The sequence below is a fragment of the Peromyscus maniculatus genome, chromosome 18, assembly GCF_049852395.1.
Source record: "Peromyscus maniculatus bairdii isolate BWxNUB_F1_BW_parent chromosome 18, HU_Pman_BW_mat_3.1, whole genome shotgun sequence".
Classification (NCBI taxonomy): domain Eukaryota; kingdom Metazoa; phylum Chordata; class Mammalia; order Rodentia; family Cricetidae; genus Peromyscus; species Peromyscus maniculatus.
The window spans coordinates 42,958,985-42,975,656 of NC_134869.1; the positions used below are offsets into that span (position 1 = coordinate 42,958,985).

The 16,672-nt window shown below is 42.3% G+C and overlaps 1 protein-coding gene across 1 annotated transcript; it reads right to left on the bottom strand.

Annotated features, from left to right (window-relative positions):
• Positions 1-9,344: 9,344 nt before the first annotated feature.
• LOC102920421 (retinol dehydrogenase 16) lies at positions 9,345-16,617 on the bottom strand. Its single transcript, XM_076554074.1, has 4 exons — positions 15,738-16,617; positions 11,579-11,837; positions 10,244-10,407; positions 9,345-9,793 (listed from the first exon to the last, which is right to left on the bottom strand). Exons 1-4 carry the CDS (start codon positions 16,048-16,050, stop codon positions 9,576-9,578), a joined length of 954 nt encoding a protein of 317 aa, XP_076410189.1. The 5' UTR covers positions 16,051-16,617; the 3' UTR covers positions 9,345-9,575.
• Between the last annotated feature and the right edge of the window lie 55 nt (positions 16,618-16,672).

Below are 16,672 nucleotides of genomic sequence, written 5' to 3' on the forward strand. Positions count from 1 at the left end.
AATTGTATTGAAATATTATTTTGATTTGTACTGAAATATTAATTTGATTGTATGTTAATAAATAAAGTTGTCTGGGGGTCAGAGCTATTAGAGCCATAGCAAGAGTGTGGCGGTGGTGGCACACGCCTTTAATCCCATAGATATCTGTGTGTTCAGGGTCAGAGCTATTAGAGCCATAGCAAGAGTGTGGCGGTGGTGGCACACGCCTTTAATCCCATAGATATCTGTGTGTTCAGGGTCAGAGCTATTAGAGCCATAGCAAGAGTGTGGCGGTGGTGGCACACGCCTTTAATCCCATAAGATCTCTGTGTGTTCAGGGATACAGCCAGCATTGGAGACATATGCCTTTAAGACCTAGGGGGCTGTACATTCAGACAGTGACGAGGCAGTCATGTGTTTGGGTTTACAACCAATGAGAAGGCAGAACAACATACTTTAAAAATACGAACCGAGAGGAAGTAGGTCTTTTTTTTCGCGAAGCTGGGACAGCAGGAGGAAGGGTGAGATTTTAGCTCTGAGCTCTGACCTCTCGGCTTTCTCTTTTACATTGTTTCTGTGTTTCTTATTTAATAAGACGGTTGGTTACATCTACATCTGGCGCCCAACGTGACAAGAATCCATTAAAAACTGCTTGGCTTGGCGGCAGGTCCGCTTTCCCGCAAGGGCGGTAGGCGGCCCGCGGCGGCGGCGGCGGCGGCGGCGGCGGCGGCGGCGGCAGCGGCGGCACACGGCGGCCGGCGGCGATCGACTTCTTAGTCCGAGCTGCTGGCGTCCTAGTCCGGGTAGCAACTTCTAGCCCGGGCCTAGGTCTGTGAGCAGCTTGCCTAAAGCCGGTGCTACAAACAACTCAGACCTGCCCTGTCGAACAGGGCCCTGCCTGTAAAGCCAACGCACGTGGTCGGAGCTTAAGGAAGTCAGACCCAAGCCTTGACTCGGCACAAGAGGGAACACGTGGCTGCATTTAAGCTTTAGCCGGCTACGCTTTCTTGTGCGTTCTCTCTTTCCTCTCTCTCTCTCTCTCTCTCTCTCTCTGGATTTACACCTGGGACACTAGGTGGCTGCTTTGAAAATCCCCTCGGATTTCTACTGTTCTACGCAGATTTGGTAAGTCATAATATATCAGATATTTTAAAGGAAACTATCTAAAAGAGAATTTTTTTCCACATTAAAAAACAAATGGGTTTTATGTGTACATTGGAAGAAAATTGGTTTTTGTTCGAAATTTTAGGCAGTCTGGCAATGGAACAACTATATAATATTAGTATTGGTGGAATTATGCACCTCATCACTATAATAATCCACATTTTAATATTTAAAAAGATAGTCAATTTAAGTGCCAGGATAACAGCGTTAGAAGAACTTGTTAAACCTGTAAAAATTCAGACAGAAGAAATTAACAGTGAAGTTGTTTCAAGTCGGGATCATAAGGTTGCAGAAAGAAAGCCTGTTTTCACACAGTCACCCTTAATTTATCCTGTAACAGTACAGCAGATGCCTGATCAAATGGCTACACAAAATACTTGGGCTCCAATTGAAATGTTGGATTTAAAAAGGTTTAAGGAGGCAATAGTATCTTATGGCATGCATTCCCCATATGTAAAGCAAATGTTAAACACTTGGTCAACATATAATAGGATAGTACCACAGGACTGGCGGGACCTCGCACAAGGTGTTCTGGAACCCAGCCAGAGACTTCAATTTCTGACTTGGTTTAAGGAGGAGGCTAAAAACATAGAAAAACAATGGAGGGATAAAGGAGTACAAGTTTGCCAGGATCAGCTTATGGGCGAAGGCCAATATGCTTCAGCACAAGCACAATGTTTATATGATGTCCAAACCCTAATTTTATGTCGAACGGCAGCCTTGAATGCATGGGACAAAGTTGAGGAACCAGGAAAAAAATCTGAGTCATTTACAAAGGTGAAGCAAGGCCCAAAAGAGTCTTTTACAGATTTTTTACAAAGACTGGCTTCAGCAGTAAAGAGAACGGTCTCGGATTCAGAAGCTGGTAAGGCAATAATTGAATCTTTGGCCTTTGAGAATGCGAATGCAGCATGCAAAAGAATAATCAGGCCATTAAGGGCAAGATCTGCACCTATGGAAGATTGGATTAGAGAAACAATTAAAGTTGAAGCTGATGAGCATGATGATACATGGGTAGGAGAAGTAATTTCAAAAGGTTTGAGGAGTGTTAGATGTTTTGGATGTGGAAAGCAAGGACATTTGAAAAGGGACTGTAGACAGGTCATTTCCAGAAACAATGTTTCTTCAAGGAACAATGGCAACAGAATGCCCCTTCCTTCTGGAGTATGCAGAAGGTGTGGTAAGGGAAAACACTGGACCAACGAATGTAGATCAACAAAGGACAGACAGGGTAATCCTTTGCCTCAGTCTTCGGGAAACTCCCAGAGGGGCCTCAGGCAGGCCCCCAGTGCAAATCCAGTTCAAACCTTTCCGGCAGCCATAGAGGAAATGCCTGCTCTGGAGAGCGATTAAATAACCAAATGCCTATTGGGATAAATCATGCTGGTCAGAATGATGAAACAGAGAGAATAGAAAATTCAGGAGAAAACATAAAGAAAATTTTTTGGCAAACTTCTATTAATGAACAAAGACCAAAATTAACGATAAAAATAAATGGTGTTTTGTTGTCTGGTCTGGTAGACACAGGTGCGGACGTTACCATAATTGCACCAGAATTTTGGCATCCAACTTGGCCTCTTCAGGAGGTAAACGTTCAACTGTTAGGAATTGGGACATTATCTCAGGTGAAACAGAGTGCAAGATGGCTCGAATGTATAGGTCCAGAAGGACAGAGAGGAAAATTAAAACCATATGTGGCTAACATAACTATGAACCTGTGGGGTCGAGACTTGTTGCAACAATGGAATACTCAGATTAACATCCCTCCAATCTCAGAAACAAATCATAAACTAGCACATGTTACTGAGAGAAATATTAGAAGATATTGTTCTAATGAGTGGTCACCAGCCATCCATATTATACAAGAACAGGGCACAATAACTGATGATCTTCCAAAGACACCAACAGCTCTACCTTTAAAATGGTTAACAGACAAGCCTGTATGGGTCCAGCAATGGCCTTTAACAACAGAGAAACTCCAGGCTTTAGAAGAGCTGGTAGAAGAACAGTTAAATGCTCAGCATATTGAAGAATCAACAAGCCCTTGGAATTCTCCTGTATTTGTTATTAAAAAGAAATCTGGTAAATGGAGAATGGTAACAGACCTTAGGGCAATTAACAAAGTAATTCAGCCAATGGGTTCTCTACAATCTGGGATGCCTTTGCCTACTCTGTTACCAAAAGGATGGCCTCTCATAGTTATTGATTTAAAAGACTGTTTCTTTTCAATACCCTTACAAGAAAAAGACAGAGAAAGATTTGCTTTTACAGTGCCTACTTATAATAATTCTCAACCGGTTAAAAGATTTCAATGGAGGGTCCTCCCACAGGGAATGTTGAATAGCCCAACTCTGTGCCAATATTTTGTACAACAGCCATTGGAAGTGATACGTAAAAAATTTCCTAAATCTATAATTTATCATTATATGGACGATATTTTACTAGCTGACTCAAATGCAGATACTTTAGAAATAATGTTTGAAGAAGTAAAGAAAATTTTGCCTCGCTGGGGATTACAAATTGCTCCTGAAAAGATACAAAGAGGAGATTCTATTAATTATTTAGGATATAAAATAGAGCTACAAAAAATTAGACCCCAAAAGGTGCAAATTCGGAGAGATAGACTACAGACTCTTAATGACTTTCAAAGATTATTTGGAGATATTTCTCATCTACGAACTATTGTTGGGGTAAAAAATAATGAACTGACTAATTTGTTCAAAACCTTAGAAGGTGACAAGGACTTAAATAGTCCAAGAGAATTATCACCTGAAGCTGAGAAAGAATTAGCCTTGGTAGAAAAGAAAGTGCATGAAGGACACGTGAATCGTATTGATCCAAAGCTGGATTGCATTTTGGTTATCTTACCTTCTAGGCGTTCTCCTACTGGAATATTAATGCAGAGGGAAGATATTATATTGGAATGGATATTTTTACCAAATAAACCAAATAAAAAATTAAAAACTTATGTGGAAAAAATCTCTGACTTGATTTACAAAGGAAAATTGAGACTTCGTCAATTAGCAGGCATAGACCCAGCAGAAATTGTCGTACCATTAACTAAGGAGGACATTGAAAAATTATGGACAGAAAGTGAACCTTGGCAAAGAGCTTGCAGTAATTTTTTGGGAGAAATTAACAGCAAATATCCCAAAAGCAATAGAATTGATCTTATAAAGAGAGCTGAATGGATCTTGCCTCGAATTGTACGGCAAAAACCCATATCTGGAGTTCGTACATTTTATACAGATGCCAACAAAGAAGGAAAGGCAGGTTACAAATCAGAAAATTTAAGTAAAGTGGTTCAAAGTCCGTATAATTCAGTGCAAAAATCAGAATTGTATGCTATTCTGTTGGTATTAATGGATTTTTCAGAACCTCTCAACATAGTAACTGACTCTCAGTATGCTGAAAGAGTGGTGTTACATATTGAGACTGCAGAATTTATCCCTGATGCTTCAGAATTAACTTCACTATTTATTCAATTACAAGATACAATCAGGAAAAGGAATCATCCTTTATATATAACTCACATTCGATCCCATACTGGTCTGCCAGGCCCTCTAGCACAAGGCAATGAAGAGATTGATAAATTATTGATAGGAAATGTGCTGGAGGCCTCAGAATTTCATAAAAAACATCACGTTAATAGTAAAGGTTTAAAAAAGGATTTTTCCATAACCTGGCAACAAGCCAAAGAAATAATAAAGAAATGTCCTACTTGTTCCTTCTACAATCAGACGCCATTACCAGCAGGATGTAACCCAAAGGGTACTCAGAGAAATGAAATCTGGCAGATGGACGTGTTTCACTTTGCAGAATTTGGAAAATTGAAATATGTACACCACACTATCGATACTTATTCAGGATTTCAATGGGCAACTGCTTTGAGTTCTGAAAAAGCTGATTCTGTAATCACTCATTTGCTAGAAGTTATGGCCATCATGGGTATACCTGCACAAATCAAAACTGACAATGCTCCATCATATGTCTCTGTTAAAATGAAACAGTTTTTTGCTTATTACAATATAAAGCATATTACAGGCATACCACATAATCCTACAGGTCAAGCAGTTATAGAAAGATCAAACAGAACTCTAAAGGATATGCTAAATAAACAGAAATGGGTAACAAAAACCCCCAGAAATAGACTGCATAATGCTCTTCTAACTTTGAATTTTCTGAATGCCAATGAGAAAGGAACAACAGCTGCAGAGAGACATTGGATAATAGAAAAAACTACAGAATTAAATCAGCCTATATACTTTAAGGATGTGCTGACCTCAGAATGGAAACCAGGGTATGTATTACATTGGGGACGTGGTTTTGCTTTTGTTTCTACAGGAGAAGATAAGCTGTGGGTACCATCAAAATTGATAAAGGTTCGATTTGAACAAGAGAGACCTCTTAATTAGAGGAGGTGATAGTTCATCAACCAGCATGAACATCCAATTTAAACTAACTTGTATCAATAAAACATGCCTTTTCATTTCATCAGATAATAACTTGCCAAAAAGGAACATCCCCAAAATTAGTCTTGGGGAAAGGTTTTTGTTTTTGTCTTTTAGGAGAATGAAGGTTAAGGAATCTGAAGAACACTGGACAAATGAGACAACTGAAGAAAAGGGACAAATCATCTATCCCAAGAAACAGAGTGAAACGGTGTATGGGTATATATTATCTAAAAAAAAAAAAAAAAAATTTATGTCTTCCTAAATGTTTGTTTCTGCTTTTCTCTAAAGATTTAACACTATTGGTCTTCTAACAGTCCCAGTTCAATTAAAATTTAAAGCTGACTTTGGAGTTGGAGAATGGCTCTCTCCTTCTTTAAAATCAAGCATGTTGTTAAAAGGAAAATGCAAACTCCCTGTATCATGCCAGAATAAGAGCCATCTTCTGCTATGGTACAGGACAAAAGCAAAATTAATTAAGGGACTATTCTATTACTAATCTCAACTCTTTGATTCTATTCTGATTCTTTAAACTTTTCTCAAAGTATAAATTTTATATCAAAATTTACAAGATTAATATATATATATACATTTTAAACTTTGTTAAGATATGAATGGTCACATAGAGTACTAACTAATTCTAGAAAAAAGGCTAGCTGCATATATATGTTTTTGTGTTCGAGTCTCTTATCAGTTTTCTGCAGGAAATCACGGCCAGGCCTAATATCAACTGAAGTCTCCAGAAAGAAGATGGGGCCCCACAACAACAACAATTCCACGTGGACAATAATAATATCATTAAGCTGACAAACATCATCCACAGATCAGCTTTGAACTACAAGGTGCTCAGAGCAATTTTGAGATGACTAGCTGAGATGATCCAGTCTCAAAGACTACTTGAATAAGGACTTGAGATAAACCCTGAACTTTGGCATTATACACAGACTGGATAGTGAAGGATATAGTTACCTCTCTTAGAATTTGACAATTAACCTAAAATTTTTCTTTCAGGATAAAGAAAACTTCGCCCATACCCAGCAGGAAGCAATTTTAAGAATACGACGCCCACATTCCCAAAGAAGTGGTGTGGGGCAGGTGGTTTTTTGGTCTTTTTAATGGGTTCTGGGTCTGGGATAATTTTCAGTATTTAGGGGGGCTGGTTACAAGTTATTGTCAAGGGTTAGGAAAAAGGCTAAGCAAAGGAGATTAGATTTAAGGATCTTGTTTAAAAAAAAAAAAAGAAAGAAAGAAAGAAAGAAAGAAAGAAAGAAAGAAAGAAAGAAAGAAAGAAAGAAAGAAAGAAAGAAAGAAAGAAAGAAGGAAGGAAGGAAAGAAAGAAAGAAAGAAAGAAAGAAAGAAAGAAAGAAAGAAAGAAAGAAAGAAAGAAAGAAAGAAAGAAAGAAAAAGAAAGAAAAGAGAAAGACAATTACTAGTTTTAAATACTTTACATTGGATTGAATTGTTTTATATTGTACACAAATTTGAAACTGATATTGTTAGAAAATGCTATATGTATATTTCTAATTGTATTTATTCCATCCATTTAACAATGTAATGCAAATTTCTGATCCTTGAATGTTATTATTATCAACTATTAGGATATAAAGAAATGAAAGCAAGTAGTTAGACATTATCATAGAACTTGTAGTCATTTGGATATGTTTTAAAAATTGAGCAGAGATGTTTTAGACAGGTCATCTTCAAACCCTTCAGAGATCTACAGAATATGGCATTTAAAATGTTTTAATAACTTAGAAAATTTTTCTTTTTTGAGACATGTCGGCTCCTGGCAGTACCAATCTACTTTAGAGAAAATATGGGCATTGAAGAAACTGCATATGGAGTCAACTTTCATTCTGGCAAAAGTTAGCCACTGGACAACAAAGTATCCTCGAATCAACAGGACAAAATGGACAGACAGATCACGAAACAAGGGACTACTGATTCTTGCCAAAACAAGTGTGGTTATGGCTTTATCAAAAGGCATCTTCTGAGGCCAGGACAATATGGCCCCATCCTTGAAGTGGCCTTCGCATCCGGAAAAGGTACGGTGCCCTTTTCTTCGAAGGCAGCTTAACAGGCAGAGGGCCGATGGATTCTGTTGTACAATGGAACAGCAGCTGAAAGCTCATGCCTCTCAAAAGTAGACTGGCATTTAATAGAGGGATGTGGAGAAGAAGGGGATGCTGAGATGAAGCCATATATACACAGCCAAGAAGAATGGACAGCTGAATTAAAAAACTGTCAACAATTTCCAGAATTTAAAATCCTGAATCATGACAGGACACTAGTGGAATTCAGGTGTTTCTGGTACGTGGACTGCTCTCACCCAATGTGAGGTTGAACTGTTGACCTTGTGTACATCCTACTTCACAAATGAGTCTGTCAGATACACTAAGCCTATAGGCTGAAGATGATGCCCCAACACTGCGGAGAAACCTCAGGTGACTGCCCAGGCAGCTGGCTGTTTCTGTCAACTCACAAAATTTTTTTGGAAGTTGCTTGCATGCACTTCCTGTTTTTATTTTTGTTAGCTAATATTATTCCCTTCTTGGGTCTCTGAGGGAGTTGAAGATTAGTTAGTTATGGTTGAAGATTAGTTAGTTATAGTTGAAAATTAATTAGGATAGAAAGTACATTAGATACATCTTGGAATTATCAAAATAGGATAGATAATGGAATTATTTTCTCTGATTCGTCAAATACCTGTTTAGGTATTTATTACTTGTATATATTGTATATAGTTATTGTACTTTTGTATATAGTTTTTCTTTTGTTAGTCATAACCTTTTGCTTTTTTTCTTTTTATTAAAATAGAAAAGGGGAAATGTGGTGGTAATCTAATTGTATTGAAATATTATTTTGATTTGTACTGAAATATTAATTTGATTGTATGTTAATAAATAAAGTTGTCTGGGGGTCAGAGCTATTAGAGCCATAGCAAGAGTGTGGCGGTGGTGGCACACGCCTTTAATCCCATAGATATCTGTGTGTTCAGGGTCAGAGCTATTAGAGCCATAGCAAGAGTGTGGCGGTGGTGGCACACGCCTTTAATCCCATAAGATCTCTGTGTGTTCAGGGATACAGCCAGCATTGGAGACATATGCCTTTAAGACCTAGGGGGCTGTACATTCAGACAGTGACGAGGCAGTCATGTGTTTGGGTTTACAACCAATGAGAAGGCAGAACAACATACTTTAAAAATACGAACCGAGAGGAAGTAGGTCTTTTTTTTCGCGAAGCTGGGACAGCAGGAGGAAGGGTGAGATTTTAGCTCTGAGCTCTGACCTCTCGGCTTTCTCTTTTACATTGTTTCTGTGTTTCTTATTTAATAAGACGGTTGGTTACATCTACATGTCTCTCCTTTCTACATTCCCTCACTGACCCAAGTCAGGGATTCAGACCTAAGTAAGATGTGCAATAGCAAGGCTAGAGCTTCAGAAGGACATGATGTACCTGTGTGACACTGTGAGATCTTGCTCAAACTAACTAATTAAGTAAAAATATAAATAGTGTTTAGCTATAGGGTCAGCTGGTAGAGCAGATGCTTCTCATCCAGAGGACTCAATCTTTGCTCCCAACTCCACAGTGAGTAGCTCAAGACTGCCAGTAACTCCAGTTCCAGAGGATGCAATGACCTGGACCCTATGGTTCCTCCTACACACATGGAATACACACACACATGCATGCAGATAAATCAAAAAACAAATCCGTAAAAATAAAATAAGTAAAATGGATGACACTGAGACATAGAAGAACACTTTCTATTTTCACACAGAATGGGAATCATTGTTTAAAAATAGCAGTTTCTAGAGTGGAGCTATGACCATCATGTTCATACGAAGGGGAAGAATATCAGGCACCTGTGGATGCCCCTCCCAATGAAAAGGTTGTACTGATCCCAGGAATCTTCTTCCCCCTGAGGATCTGCTCCCTCACACTACACTCACATACCCCCAACTACAGAAACAGATGTAGGCTTCACAGAGCTTTGTCAGGCTTTATGGAGCTCCAGTAGACCATGGCATCCACAAGAAAGGTAGGCAGGTAGCTCATGGGGAGGTAGAAGAGCTTGGCATCCCAACCAGCTGAGTACCGAGTGCGAGGGTGACAGGAAGTCAGTGCGTGCTCCATGCAGTCCGTCACCAAGGAGAGGTCCTCATTGCACCTTTGGTCCAACGACTTTAGCATTGACAGAACTGTGCAGAATGAGAAGTGATTCAGCTGGTGTTGACCTCCACCCCTCCTGCTCCAGAGAAGAAAGTTTCTCTAGACCGCATGATCCTATATCAGAAGCCATGCCAACACTATCCTGTCCCAGGTCCTCAGGGGGACCAGAACCCAGCTTCAAGGAAGAACCGTGCACACTCACATCTTGGTCTCAGCTCATGGAAAGTGCTGGCTAATTCCTCCTCCTCCCGTCCCTGACCTCACTCACAGCTTCATGATGACGAGAGGTTCAGAAGGAACGGAGCACCATGTTCTCAAAGTCAAGACTCTTTTTCTGGACAGATACACACCCACCCCAAGGAAATGGATATAAATGTTCTGTCTTTAAATAGAAAGATCCTGGGGTGACTATTGGCAAAATAAACAGGAGACTAAGGATTCAGGACTAGACTTGGTTTTGATCCACTCAGCTCACTTACATGATGCCAGGAAGTTCTCGCCATAGATCTCTTTGACCTCTGAGCTGGCCTGGTCCCACACCATCTTTGTATTTGATGATAACCTGTCACTATTGGCCATAGCAGTTATGAAGTAACCAGGCTCTATAATAGCCACCTTCACCCCAAAATAGGAGAGCTCCCTCCTGCAAGACAGACAGACACCAAAACTTGAGATGATTATCTGTAAAAGAATTCATAAGAGTACAGTGACATGCCAACACGAGCCTGTGGTGAGGAGAGGTCACAGTTGTGGATCTGGGTTGTGCAGCAGATAGGAATGAAACTCCTGGAGAGGGCATTGCCTCTGTGCTTTGGAATGTCACACTAACAGTTTGGTGTGTGTAGCTCACTGGTCTAAAACTAGGCCTTCTGTTCTATGACACCATTAAGCCCTCTCTCCATGTACTGCAGATGCAAAGGGTCACCATCTTGCCCGAGTCACCTCCACCTCACTCCTAAGTCTCAGTCCACCCCACTGTCCCAGGAAGCACTCAGGACATCTCTCACTTTGTTCCTGCAGGTGTCCACAGGCAAGACCCTGACTGTTCCCTCCAGCAGAGATGTGCATGCCCCAATGGCTCCCCTGATTCAATCCACTGAAGTGCTGTATTGCTGACAGCATGAAGAACATACCATTGAGCACTCTTAAGCTCTCCATAAGTCTACCTCAGCCCTACTGCTGACCATCCAGGTTCCATATCTGGCCTGTCCTTTCCCCAAGGAGAATCTACCTACACATAGAGGTTCCAGGTTTCCATCGTCAACCTTTGCTCTGCTGCAGCCCAGCCCTGCTACAGGACCCTGACTAACAGATGACGACCATGGTCGGCACAGCCGACGGGGCCATGGCCACTCCGAGTGAAGGGCACAGTTCCTCTGTCTCCTCTCTCACTCTCTCGTTTGCCATGGTTTTCAGTCCAGGGCAAGACATGTCTATTTGCTGGAATGTGTTGGTTTTGGACCCTACCAGGGCCTGATACCTTTCTGTCCATTTGAATGATGTTCAGCCCAGCTCAAAAACATCATGGAGCTAGGGGGCTGGATTATCGACTCAAAGACCCAGTTCTGTCGCAGTAATGTCCCTCTGTGCCCTCCCTCCTCCGCGGCAGGACATGATGAACTGAACTCAGGGCTTAGTCCTGCCTGCCCTCTCCTAGAGACATGATAATGTGCCTCCAGATAAAGAACTCCAGGACAGAGAGGTGAAAGGGCCCAAAGAGCAGAGTGTCCTCTCCATGATGGGTTCCTAATGGCTTTGATTAAATAAATCCCCTGCCAATGCTTCCCTCAGGTACCTACACCCCTGTCCAATACCTGAGGGAGTCCGAGAAGGCCTCTACACCATACTTGGAGATGCAGTAACCACCACCTAAGAGAGACACTCGACCCATGATGCTGGAGACGTTGACCACACGGCCTCTTGCCTTCCTCACTAAGGGCAGCATGCTCAGGGTCACCTCGATCATGCCCAACAGGTTCACATCCAGCACATTTGCAAAGTCCTCTTTTTTCAGCCATTCATTGGGAACCGAGGAGATGGATATGCCAGCGTTGTTGACCAGACCCCAGAGTCCTGGGGACAGTGAGAAGAAGAGAGTCACACAGCGCAGGTATAGTTATGGGTGAAATGCACATTCAACAAGGTAAGACCACTTAGACACGTGTGTACTGGAGAGTAGATGCAATGAGGAACAGCATGGCATCACCAGGGCTGGGGACCCATCCCAGAGGGTCTAGGCTCACAGCATGGACACCTCCCTCCTTTAGGTCTTCATAGCCCAGATCCCTGCCTGGGAAGAAACTTCTCACTTGCTAGCTTTAAGAATGGATATTGAAGATATAATGTGCGTATGTTTACCTGGACACCATGAAACTATGATTGTATTTTACAAGTTATTCCCATCCTTGAAGATGTTTGTTTTATTCTCTCACTTGTGGAGGTTTAGATAGTAATGTGACGCTCAGGCTCACTGATTTGAAAGCTTGGTTATTGGAGAACAGCACTACATGAGAAGGATTAGGGGGTGTGGCCTTGTTGGAGTGGGTGTGGCCTCAATGGAGGAAGTGTGTCACTGGGGGTGGTTGGGCTATGGGGTTTCAAAAGCCAAAGCCAGACCAGAGTCTCACTCTTCCTGCTGTCTGGAATGATGTATGTAGAACTGATCTGGATGTGGAACTCCCAGCTCCTTCTCCTGCACCATGTCTGCCTGTGGGCCACCAGGCCTCACACCATGCTGATAATGGACTAAACCTCTGTACTAGAAGCAATCACCAATTAAATGCTTTCCTTTATAAGAATTACCATGGTCCTGGTGTCCCTCCACAGAAATAGAATACTGACTAAGACACACTGCTGCCTTTTTGTTCTAGTGGCAAAAGAAGACAGTTACAAGGAAGGATTAGTGAGAGAGGACACAGGGCAAAGCACAAAGGAGAAAAGCAAGAAGAGACGAGATTAATGTCTGGGTGAACGTAGTTGAGAAACAAATGACTGTAGAATTGATTGGGAAAAGAGTTTGGAAAACAGTGCTATGTTCATGGCTCTGATGAAGCCGGTCTTGTGAGGTCTAGCATCAATATTGAGCAGTTCTCCTCAGATGCTTGTAAAACCCAGGGACAGGAAAGTGAGGAGACAATGCTTGCTGATCACCAACAGCACTGAGGCTCCACCCCAACCCCAGAAAATGATGCCCTTTCTGGAACCTCATGTACAGGCTCCCCTTCCTCATCCCCTTTGGTCTTTAAGTCCTGCATCCCCAAGTACCCACTCAGGAAGGCTTACAATTAACAACATATCCACACTGTTAATTTCTGTGCAAGGTGCATTGGAGAGTGATTGATTGACATTAAGCATGGCATTTGCTCATTCAAAAAAAAATGCTCAGTAAGTCATATGGATCCTTGGCTCAAAAGCATGTCTTGCCCCTCTGGAGACCCATATTCTATCATCAAGTTTTTTGTCTTTTCTTTTGAGAAGCCATAGAAATCTACTTGTTTAGAAGCTTCCTAAAATAAATACATATGTGAAAGGAATTTAAATGGAGTCACCATAGAATGGGGAGATGATCTCCGGCCTAGACATCTTATGCCACCAAATATAACCTCAAGTGCCAGTAATGGGTTACATCCCGTTGAGTCATTGGTCAAAAGGTCTCCATGGAGCCGCACTCCCAACCCCCATCACAGGCTATTGCCAAGGCCACTCATTGTTCTTCACAAGCTCATAGTAAGGACATATTGCTGAAGATGATAGTTATTTATGTCATCCAGCAGGGAGAGGTTGAGCAGGTGTCCGACTAACAGCTTCACCCCTACTGATTCACAATCAGGGTGCCAGAAGACACTCTGTGCACTCCTAGAGGGAAAGGCGATCACCAGGATCACCCAGCTACAAACCCTGTGACCTACACCTGTGATCTGCCTGTAAGATCTACTGCGCAGTAGAGGCACAAATGACCTGGAGTAACTGGCACTTTCTGATTAGATTGAGGGCCACTCTATGAGGTGGAGCCCATACCTGACTCTGCGTAGGAGTCAGAAACATCAGGCCAGATTAAGTCATGGGCCTTGGGAAAACCTAAGAACATTATTCTGCTCAAGTAATATACAGTAAAATGTGTCTTAATACATTATCACTACACTCATGACCAGTGCCTTGCACTACACTCATCAGAAGACATTGGTCTTGCAATAGATGAGAATGAGCACAGAGTCACATGACTGGACAACGTGCAGAGAGTGAGAGACTTTGGAGCACTCAGTCCTAAAAGGAAATCTTCATCAAAGTCTTCACCTCAAGGCTCAGGGATCCATAAAGATGAGGAATTGGGAAGATTTTTAGAGCCAGAGGTGATGGAAGACTCCAATTAACTGTCTTGTGAACACAACAGGATGAGGCACACATAAACTCACAGAGGTTATGGTGGCACACAAAAGACCTGCTCGGGTCCCAGACTTTACCCAACACTGAGAAGCAGAAGTGGACAGACAGTCTAACCTCTAACCAAGCAGCAATTTGTAAGTGATACCTGCTGGCAAAGGGAGCAACAGTTTTCTCCACTGCAGTGACATTGTAGCCTCATGCCTGGTAGATGGCTAACACAAAATGAACTCCATGTATTACTTTTTGGAAGTGGGGGAGGGGTCATGATGTTTTTGTTCTACATTTGTTTTTCTTCTTTGATTTCTGTTCGTTTGTTCTGACTTTCATTTGGGGTTTTTATTTTGTTTTTGTTTTAATTTTGATTAGGGAGAGAATCAGAACCTAATATGGACCTGGGTGAGTAGGAGTGTGAGAGTACTGGAGAAAAGCAGATATGATGAAGATATACTGTACAGAAAAAGTTTGGCCGGATGTGTGTGCAGTGGCACTCACCTTCAATCCAGGCACTCAGGAGACTGCAGAGGCAGGTGGATCTCTGAGTCTGAGGACAGCCTGGTCTACAAAGTGAGTTCTAGGATAGTCATGGCTACACAGAGAAATCTAGTCTGCAAAGTTAAAAAAAAAAAAAAAAAACATGATCAGGCTGGAGGGATGGCTCAATGGTTAAGAGCACTGCCTGTTCTTCCAGAGGTCCTGAGTTCAATTCCCAGCAACCACATGGTGGCTTACAACCATCTGTAATGAGATCTGGTGCCCTCTTCTGGCCTGCAGGTATACATGCAGGCAGAACGCTGTATACATAATAAATAAATAAATCTTTAAAAAAAAAAAATTATCACTCAAAGAAATATTGTTGAGGTGGTAAAAATTGTTCACCTTTTTTTAAGTGAAAAGAAAGCATTTATTTTAATGCGTACAGATTAAAATATTGATAGTTTTTTATCCACTGGGTGCTGAATTACAGGCTAATTGTAGTGGCTTTACATGTTCCACTGTTTGAACAATCACCATGTTTTCAGATTATTCTTAGATTTCTTATAAACCCAGGTTGCTCTTCTGGCCCATGAGTTAACACCACCAGCTTGATGAAAGAAAGGTCACCCTTCCTGGTATCTCACTTTCCCAGTCAGTCCCTAAGCTTGTCATGGCCTGCTCTGCACACAGGAACCATCTTGTCTCCCTCCATACAGGATGGCAGGTGACAAGTAGATCCACTCCAGCACGGCCCCAGACACCCTGTGCACACAGCCCAGGGCCAAGTCCATCCTCTCCTCCGGAAAGGGACCCTGCTCTAAGCTGGCACCCAGCATCCAGCAGTCTAGGTTTTCTGCACAGAAAAGATGACAGAGCACAGACAGGAAGGTGATGAGGTGAATCCTCCCCAGAGCACCTTCTTACCAAGACCAGAGAGCTTGGGAGACAGCAGGTAGGGGCTGGAGAAACATCAGGTGATGTTCAGGGGAGGGCAGGAGGCTGCTGGTACTTCAAGTCCCCCAATCCCCTTCAGGAATCTTGTCAGGGAATATGAAGGGGAGACCCCTTCACACAGAGACACAAACCAGCAGACACACACAGGAATCTCAATGGTACCTCTGTTCCCAACATGCTCCTTCACCCACTGAGTGGCGGCCACAACACTCTCTGTCTTGGTGACATCGAGGATCACCGTCTCCAGCCTGTCTGATGTCTTGCTCCTCAGCTCCTCAGCTCCATTTTCTGTCAGACATGCAGCCAGCACCCTCATGCCTCTCCTGTCCAGCTGTCTGGCCAGCAGGTTCCCAAAGCCCGAGTCACAGCCCGTGATGAAGACATGCTTGTCTTGGAGATGGCTCACCACCTGCCTCTCCCTGAACAAGCGCAGGAGATTCCACAGGCCCAGGAGAACCACCAGGTAGAGCCACATGGCTTGGAAGAGGACAGGCAAATAAAGTCTGTGCTAAAGTGAGCCTAACCTCTATTCACAGAGGACAAAGTAGACACTGAGGACTCAGGATCCACAAAGGAATGCAAGCTTCTAGCAGAGATTTCACATGCTGTTCCCTGTCCTCTACCTGTCTTAATATTTATTCATGCCTCACTTTTATGATCTTCCACCTGTTTGCTCAGCTGATCTATAATGGACTTTGGTATTCCCCAACTTGCCACCATAGATTTCAGCCTTAATTTCCCAGAAAGCCTCACTCACAACCTCTAGAGTAGTGTATGGAGTTCCATATCTGGTTCCTGGCTCTAGAGTTGTGCCCAACAGACTCTCTGACTTCAGCTCAAAATAAAACAGGCACCTTCCAGTAGAGACGAAACCATGTTTGCCTTACCCATGTCATCCACCACTTTCTGGCCCAGTGTGTAAGGATCAAACCGACCTTATTGCTCTCTTGTGTCAGCAAGTCCTACAACACTATATCTTTTTTTCTGGGACAAGAAACCAGAGTCTGGGAAGTGCCATTCTTCTCTGCTGGCCATCTCTAGGCACTTCAGTTTTAACATAAATGCTAACTTGGAATCTGCCACCATGCACTCCAAGG